Source organism: Athene noctua, chromosome 2 (assembly GCF_965140245.1).
Source record: "Athene noctua chromosome 2, bAthNoc1.hap1.1, whole genome shotgun sequence".
Classification (NCBI taxonomy): Eukaryota; Metazoa; Chordata; class Aves; order Strigiformes; family Strigidae; genus Athene; species Athene noctua.
The window spans coordinates 136714338-136723116 of NC_134038.1; the positions used below are offsets into that span (position 1 = coordinate 136714338).

At 56.5% G+C, this 8779-nt stretch overlaps 1 protein-coding gene across 1 annotated transcript; it reads right to left on the reverse strand.

Annotated features, from left to right (window-relative positions):
- Positions 1-6252: 6252 nt before the first annotated feature.
- TWIST1 (twist family bHLH transcription factor 1) lies at positions 6253-8147 on the reverse strand. The gene is made up of 2 exons (XM_074898040.1): positions 7387-8147; positions 6253-6707 (listed from the first exon to the last, which is right to left on the reverse strand). The coding sequence occupies exon 1, from the start codon at positions 7997-7999 to the stop codon at positions 7430-7432; it is 570 nt and encodes a 189-aa protein (XP_074754141.1). The 5' UTR covers positions 8000-8147; the 3' UTR covers positions 6253-6707; positions 7387-7429.
- Between the last annotated feature and the right edge of the window lie 632 nt (positions 8148-8779).

Below are 8779 nucleotides of genomic sequence, written 5' to 3' on the forward strand. Positions count from 1 at the left end.
TGTGCTTAACACCAGCCTTTTTGTCTTTGAAAACATTTGCCTAAAAAGAAAAATAAAGACTGAATTAATTTTTGTCTGGCGAAGTTCAGCGAGAAACTCTTTTATTACTGACTACCCATTATAAAAGCCTCCACCACCGTTCCAAATTAATATATCAAACCCCCTTGCGTAAGCAGATCTGCAGAAATAAGCGAGGTACATTTACAGCTCATCGAAATGGTTCGTGAACGAAACCTCCAGAAGGCAGGCAGGTGTCTGCACAAGTCCGACACCACCCACCCCCCCAGCCCTCCCCCGGCTCCAGCGTGGGTCTTTTCCTTGGCGATGGCCGCGTCCCGCTGCCCCGCGGTGTGACTCCGGGCGGGTGGGCTTTGCGAGGGGCCACCTCCCGCACATCCCCCCCCCCCCCCCCCCCGGTGACCACCACGGGCATCGCGGACGTGACGCGAGCCGCAGTTTTAAAATACCAGAGGACGTCCTGGAAAATAGCAATAACGGCACAAAAAAAGAATACACGCACGCACACGCACGCCAGCGACCGGGCGAGGAGACCGCGGGGCTCGCAGCGAGCGGGGCACTGCCTGCGCCCTTCTCAGGACGTCAAACCGGGGCAGCTTCGCCGTTCCCCGAGAGCCGCCGCGCTGCCCCAAGCCCCGCCGCCCGGGCAGCGCCGGGCAGGGGGGCCCTCCGCCCCCCGCCCCGCTCCGCGGCGGCAGGCGCGGGGCCGCGCAGCGCCGGGCAGGGCCGGGCAGGGCCGGGCAGGGCCGGCTGCTTTCACGGCGGCCGGAGGGCTCGGGGCTGCCAGCCCAGGCGCTCCTTCGCTCCTCTTAGCAGTCTCTACCCACCTTCAAACAGAAGGCAATTGATTAGTCTCAGTTTCTCCTCCCAGCAGAGATCCGATACTTTCCTTGGGATCAAACGGACCCGAGACTAAAGGAGGGGGTCGACGGACAGGAAAGAAAGAAGAGAAAAAAGAAAGAAAAGGGAGAGAGGCAGAGTGAAGGAGAGAGAGCGAGAGAAAACGGGAGAGAAAGAGGGCGAAAACAAGAACGAGAGCAAGAGACGAGGGGTGAGAGGGAGAAAGGAAAGGGAGGTAAAAACTAAGAAAAAAATAAAGAAAAAAGGAAGGAAGAAAGGAGAGAGAAAGGAAAGGAAAGGAAAGGAAAGGAAAGGAAAGGAAAGGAAAGGAAAGGAAAGGAAAGGAAAGGAAAGGAAAGGAAAGGAAAGGAAAGGAAAGGAAAGGAAAGGAAAGGAAAGGAAAGGAAAGGAAAGGAAAGGAAAGGAAAGGAAAGGAAAGGAAAGGAAAGGAAAGGAAAGGAAAAAGAAAAAGGAGGAAGAGAAAAAGTGACTTTGGCTCGGCACACTGGAAGAGGATAGCAAGTTTGGACCGAACAGCTGCGTTTTCTTTTTCGCAAGCAAACGAACAAACAAACAAACAAAAAGCGGTATTTAAGTAGAATCTACACACTGTGTATCTACGTACAAATACACACATATAGAAAATAGCGGGAATGATTTACACTTAATTTTCTGTGAGCCTTTCTCTTCCCAGTATTTACAAGGCGGGGCTCCATTTGCAAGTTGTACATCTGTTCGCTTCACGTGACATTTTCATAAAAGCTCTAACATCTGGTCAAAATAAACCTCCTTCAGGTACCTGCTTAACTTTTCACATGTCAAAATCCCTTCTCCTCTGAAGCTCCCCTTTCCCCCACGGCTGCAGCCTTGTGTATTTGCTCCTTTTTTTGACCGCTTGTTTAACGACTCTGCCTCGTCCCAAACAGAACAAAGCAACCCTAAACATGAGGGGGCGATCCCGACCCTTCCCAAGAGCATCCTCGGCGCCCCCCCCGCGCCCCCTCCCACCTCCAGATTTCGCCGCATTAGGAGAGCAGAGCGGGTCCCCGTCCCGCCGCATTATTGCGCGGCGGGATTCCTGCACCCCTCCAGCAAAGTCGCACTCCTGCTCGGGCTGTTCTTTTGGACGAACACTGGTAAAGCTCCCAAAGCCAGATGATGAGCACCTAATTGTCCCAAACCGATTGCGTTATTATTTAAGCTATTATTAAGTGTTGCTGTTAACACTGTAGCCGTGTCTATTTCAGTGTGGTTCGTCGGGATTATTTTGGGGCGAGACGCGTCCTCTTTTGCCCGTGTCCACGCAGTGAACAAGGGAATTTTCGTAAAGTGCCTGCAAATTTCAAGCCACCTCTTTATGAACAGAGTGGGGAAGTGTCGGCTACCCAAGACGAGAAGACTAGCTAAATAAGAGGGGTGCAAGTGCTCCTGAGCGGACGAAGGAGACAGGGAATTAATTACTGGAAGAACGGACAGCTTTTCCCCCGATCTGAATATTTGGTTTTGTTTTGCGTTTTATTTCAGATTTTTAGGCGGGTGTTATCATCATCATTATGTTTCCGGAGCTTTATTGTTCCTGCTCTGTAAAACCACTCTGAGCCTCCCGCAATCTCGATCACTTGGTCCTTATAAATGGCCGGCTGTTTGCTTTTAAAAAAGAAAAGGGGGACTTTTGTACAAGTGATTTTAACCTGCTCCACCTTCAAGTGACCTGCCAAATGCTCCTTCTTACTTTATAGACATCTGGGAATTCCATACATGCCTTAAACTCCAATTACACACCTTCTTCAAAGGACAACGTGCTTTGATTTGCCAAGAACATTAAGTGGACTGAAGTCGAAAGAAGCTGGTGCAGAAGTTAATGTAAAATACATCCTGTGCCATGTTTACTGCGGGCAGGTTATGTGTGCAGCAAATAAAACAAATCCTGGTGGGATGTGGATGTGTGCGCCTCGTTTTTCCCGCCTTAGCCTCCCGCATCCCTCTACGGGGTGGACCGAACCCTCCGTCACCACCACCACCCTCTTCCCGAAGGCGCTAATTCACGGTGGGGCGCTCCCGCTCCCCGCGGCGGGCCCGCTGCCTGCCGGAGCGGGGCAGGTGGAGGCAGCGCCGTGTGAACCGGGCGGCAGCAGGCACCGAGGGCGGCTGGGAGCAGCGGCGGGCCGAGGGAGGGGGCGGGGGGGGCCGGGGGCAAAGGAGGGGTGTACCGGCGCCGGGAGCTGAGCCCCTTCCCGGGAGTCGCTCCCGGAGCCGCCGAGCCCCGCCGTGGCATCCCCGGGCGGCAGGTGCCCGCGCCGCCGGCACCGCAGGTGAGCCTCTCTCCCCCCTGTGACTTCTGTGTCTCGTCCCGGTCCACCCCCGCCCCCGCGACTTTCTCCCCCCCCACCGCGCGTTTGTTTGTTTTGCTTAAAATTACAGATGCAGGGAAAACCGCCTGACATCATGGGAGCGGGACCAGCGCGCACTTTGAAGGGCTCCTGGGCAGGACTTCAAGTGAAATCATACGCCTGGGAGGAATCCGACACCGGCCTGGAGAGAGCAGCGGGGCGGCCCCTGCCAAACCCAGGAATGTGCGAGGGCCCGCGGCCGGCGCCCCCCGCCCGCCGCCCCGCAGGAGGCGCAGCGCCGCGCACCCGCCGCGCCCGCGCAGCGCCGACACCCGCCGCCTCCGCGCCCTCCGGCTCCGCGCTCCGCGGGGCCCGGCGGCGCAGCCGGTCCGTGGCGACGAGACGGGGCAGCTGCGGGGAGCCGGACCTCTTCTCCGCTCGGGTTTGCTTGTCTGCGAGTAAACGGGACATACCGATGCCTCGGAGAAAGAAGCAAAATCAGTCAGGACTTCCCAAGGCAGAGTTCATTTTCTGATTGCAAGAGTGTTTAAAATTCCCACAAGACAAACTAATATACATCTTTTTTTTTTTTTTTTTTTTTTTTTAATCCCTTCAGTAAGCCTGAGTCTGACTTAATCGCTTTTGGCTCTGACTCTAGGAGAGCCAGGCCTCTGCAGCCCCCAATTCCAACCCAGGAAAGGGCGCGTTTGTATTTTTAAATCGGGATTATGTCCTCTTTATGCTTTTTTTAAAAAAAAAAGAAAAAAAATGAAGCAAAGCCGGGAAAGAGCAGCGGCTGCGCACCCGAGTGCTTGGGGAGGGCTGCGGTGGCCACAGGGACCCGGCTGGAGGGACCCAGGGGTGAGGTGGGGAGACCCGACGGTGGCATGAGCCCCACGGACAGGAATTGGGGATTTTTCTCCCCCGAGTGCTCCAGCTTTGCTGGGAAGGGCTCGCACAGCCTGGGCCAGAGGCCTGTCGCTGTTTGCGACGGAGTCAACCGGGTTTAAGTCCATCACGCGGCGTTGCTCTGAGGGCGAGCACAGCTTGGCCCGTGTTTTTTAAAATGCACTTGATTCCTTGTTTATAATTCGCAGGTATCCCCGTCCTCGAAACGCGCCTTCCCCTCAGCACCCAGCAGCTCATCTCGGTTTTTTTCCCAACCTGTTCTCTTCCTAAGCGTGGGGCCTTTCCCCCCCTTTCCCCTGCGTGATTTCTCCCCCAAGAGGCAGAACCGACACGGCTCCCAAGCCCTCAAGTCCCCCCCGCCCCACGGCCAAAGCCCCGCGCCGGCTCCCCCCGCCCCTGACTTGAGCTGCAGCCGAAGTTACGCGGGAGAGCCATTACCTCCGCCGCGGTAGCCGGGTCGCATCGGAGCGGGGTTTTTCGAGAGGTACCAGTCGCTGAGCGGGAAGCTAGGGGTGCCGGGAGGAGGCAGCGGCCCCCCGGGAGCTCGCAGCGGCCTCTCCTCCTCTCCAACACGGAGGGCCGCGACCACCAGAGCCCCCATCCAATTTCCAAGTCCTCGCTAATCCGGCAGTGCAAACAAGCACTGCGGGCTCTCTACTGTAAACATTGCGCACTGGCCTAAAATATGCACGATATTAAATTCATAATGTTGTTATGTCAGCATAACAGACGGTAATATGTGGATATGGAAACAAAAACATTCAGGCAATAAAGTCAACTCAACCTGGGCTATGCAAACAGACTCTGTTTTGAAAAAACACCCCATCCTATTTACCCTAGGCACTGGCTGAATCCCGGCGGCAGAGTCCCTGTCTCCGCGGGGGACACTGCTCGGCTCCCAGGGCCGGGGCGGGCGCTCCGCGGCGGCCGCCCCTGCTCACCCGTGCACTCTCCGCAGCCGCGGACAGGCTGCGACGCGTGGGGCGATGACCAAATGACAGCAGAGGTGGAATCAGCTGTCCGGTTAGAAGGGTTGGCGTTGGGGTTTGGGTTGGGTTCGAGGGTTTTTGGGGGGGGCTGGAACAACTTCCCTTTTCACCTTCCTTCCTTCTGAGCCCTCAGATCTGGAGGTTTCCTCTCTCTTACAACTGGGGTCTCGCTGCATACTTGGGACCCCGCGGAGGGTACGGTGAGGAGAAACAGGCAACATGCGCCCTACACGTAGAAAAGGAGAAGAGGGCGGATTAGCATGTCCCTCCGGGCTTCGTACAACGCAAATGTGATCGCTACTCTATATATTATATAAAACCCCAGAGAGCAGAGCAGTCAAACATCACTTCCACCGGAAAACCCCACTCGCTAGACACTTCCCTATTTCAGTCTCACTTTCGCTCACTTTGCCTGCAGATGGAGGAATCCCTGTTTAAAACCGATGCCTCTTCCTTCAGGGATATCAGCAAAAATACCTGAGCCAGGGGCTAGAGAACGGGCCCTGCTCCTCCTGCCTTATATATGGGGGGGGGGGGGGGGGTAAAGTGCAGAGGCAGCGCCGGAACTCTGAGGCGAAAACTCTGCTCCCCGCGCAACTCTGCGGCGCTTGGCGTTAAGATTAAAAGGAGAGAGGGAGAGAAAGGGAGAAGAGAGAATATCTTCCCCCCGCCCCCCAATGCACTGAGCTTCAGCTCAGAATAATAAAGCTGTCTCAATAAATAACGTGCCTGTGTCTGTCAGTAGCTAGTTTATTTGCGTTTTTCGCCTGGTTTGTTTATACTAGTGCCCCCTCTCTCTTGGGTGTCTTTACAGCTCAACAAGCAGGTATTTATCTCCCGTTCAAAACCTGAGTTCTCAGAGAGACCAAACTTTAAGGTTATTAAAATTTCAATCATATTTATTTATTGCAGAAAAATAATATACAATGATATTTACAAAACAATCATAAAAATAGGAATGCATTTAGACACCGGATCTATTTGCATTTTAACATGGGTCATCAATAAATAAATAAAATGTTTATTTTTTTCTCAGAGGAAAAATAATAATAATAAAAAAGTTAGGAACCGGGTATATAACGGCTTGAGCCCAGCTTATTCCCCCCTAAAAAAAAAAAAAAAAAAAAAAAAAGTTTTCATCTCTACAGGGATATTTTTTGGTTGGTTGGTTGGTTTCATTCAAGAATGAAGAAAGTCCACAATAACGTATTTCCTTTCATCAGTGGCTCATAGGCACGACCTCTTGGGAATGCATGCAAAAAAAAAAAAAAAAAAAAAAAAGCGCAAATCAAAAAAAAAAAAAAAAAGAGTTAAATTCCAACATTCTTCGTCAAAATTAAAAAAAAAAAAAATCGAACGATTCAGACTTCTATCAGAATGCAGAGATGTGTGGATTGTACCGACGCCCAAAGGGTAGTCACTGTCCAAAGCCCTTGTCTCTTTCTCTTTCCTTAAGTGCTCCCCACGCCCTGCTTTGAATTTGGATATTGCTCTTCTAATTTCCAAGAAATCCTTGGTAGTTTTGTTTTGTTTTGTTTTTTTAAGACAAGACCAAAAAAATCGTATCCAACTTCAGAGTCTCTAGATTGTCCATTTTCTCCTTCTGTGGGAACAATGTCATCTGCAAAAACCCAGAGAGGGCGGAAAACTCGTTACTGAAATGCAAGGTATACATACACCTCCCTACACCTCCCTGTCTCTGCAAACGCACACGTGGGGCACGAACAGAGGCGGGACAGACGCGTGTCCTTGCCGTGCGGTGGCCGTGCGGTGGCCGTGTGACGCCCCGGCCCGGCGGCCGAGGGACGGGGGCTACTGGGGCGGTGGGAAAGGCTCATCGGGAAGCACACGGGCGGTCACGACTTATCTTCAAAACACCACCGGCGGCGGCGGCAGGGGCCATCCCAGCAGCCCCGCTGGCTTCGCAGCGCTCGGTGAAAAAGGGATCTCGGGCCGGCCCCGTCTGGCCGGGGCACACCCGCGCCGCCGCCGCCTCCCCGCCCGCAGCCCACCCCCGCCACGCGTGGGCCCCGCGGGGCCGGGGGCGCACCTCGGGCCGCGCAGGGGGAGGGACGCAGCGGGGGGGGGGGGGGGGCAGCGGGGGGGGACACCTCCGGCCGCCCTGCTCTCCGGCCGGCCCTGGAAGCCAGGCCCCGCCGGGCCGGGAGGGCCCCTCTCGCCCCAGGGCCACGCGTGCCCGGCCCACGGCGCAGCCGGCGGCCCCTCAGCTTCCCCCCCCGTCCCTCCCTCCCTCCCTCCCTCCCTCCCTCCCCGCGCCGGTTTCGGGGTCCCTGCCTTACCTAGGGCTCCTGCCGGGGGGATGCGGGTGGGGGACGCCGCCTGCTAGTGGGATGCGGACATGGACCAGGCGCCCTCCATTCTCCAGACCGAGAAGGCGTAGCTGAGCCGCTCGTGGGCCACATAGCTGCAGCTTGCCATCTTGGAGTCCAGCTCGTCGCTCTGTAAGACCTGGTAGAGGAAGTCGATGTACCTGGCCGCCAGCTTGAGGGTCTGGATCTTGCTCAGCTTGTCCGAGGGCAGCGTGGGGATGATCTTCCGCAGGGCGGCGAAGGCTTCGTTCAGCGACTGCGTGCGCTGCCGCTCCCGCACGTTGGCCATGACCCGCTGGGTCTGCAGCTCCTCGTAGGACTGGGGGCTGCCGCCGCCGCTGCTGCTGCCGCCGCCCCCGCCGCCCCCCCCCGCCCCGCACTTCTTGCCCCGCTTGCCCTGGGCCGGGCTGCAGGGCTCGTCCGCCGCCCCGACGGCGCCGCCGGCGCTGCGGCGGCTGGAGCGGCGCTTGCGCCCCCCTCTCTTGTTGTTGGGCAGCTGCTGCCGGTCCGGCTCCTCTTCGCTGTTGCTCAAGCTGTCGTCGGCGGGGGAGACTGGCGAGTTTGACTCGTCCTGCTGCATCATCTCTGGGGGGAGACGCGAGAAGCGGGCCGGGAAGGGGGGGGAGGGCAGGGAGAAGAGGGGGGCACCTAACCCGCCAGCTCCCCCCTTGATCGGCTGCTTCGCTGGCCTGCGAGGAGAAGGAGGAGGAGGAGGGAGGGAGGGAGGGAGGACCTCACTTTGGGGGGAGGGGGGATGGCATCAGGATCCAAGAGGAAAAAAAAAAAAAAAGCCAACCAAAAAAAAAAAACCTCCCTCCCGATCCCTCCTTGGAGCCCCTTCGAGGTGTCTGGGATTGGGAGAAAGTTGAAGACTTGGAGGTTCTTATAGCTCCTGCTGGCGGAAAGTTTGGGGGCAGCAGTGTCATTGGCCTGACGTGGAGAGGAGGGACTTTTGCTGAGTTTTATAGGAAAGTTTCCGCTTCCCCCCCTCCACGCCCTCCCCCAATTATTTTTTTCAGGCCATTCACAAGTGATCTGGCCTCCCCCCCACGCACACACATACATCCTTACCCCAACCCCTTTCTCGGCTTCCCTCTGTGCGGTTTCTCCCTCAGGCTCCTTCGGTTCGCACTCGGCTTTGGGGTGGTGCTGGGGGGCCGGGGCGGAAAGTTATGGGGGTGCCCGTGCACCCCCTGCGCTGCTGCGGAGGGGACAGCGGGCCGCTGCGTGCCTGCACTGGGGGGCGGCTGCCTCGGAGCAGCCGGGGGTCAGCCCGCATCTCTCGGGCTTCCCCCGCCGCGGCGGGCACGGCTTGCAGCGACAGAGAGGAAGGGGAAATTACCCGCGGGGCAGCATCCAGGCA

Bases quoted from the DNA above. Each gene is read 5' to 3' on its own strand.
- TWIST1 (XM_074898040.1), bottom strand. From the start codon at position 7,999: ATGATGCAGCAGGACGAGTCAAACTCGCCAGTCTCCCCCGCCGACGAC.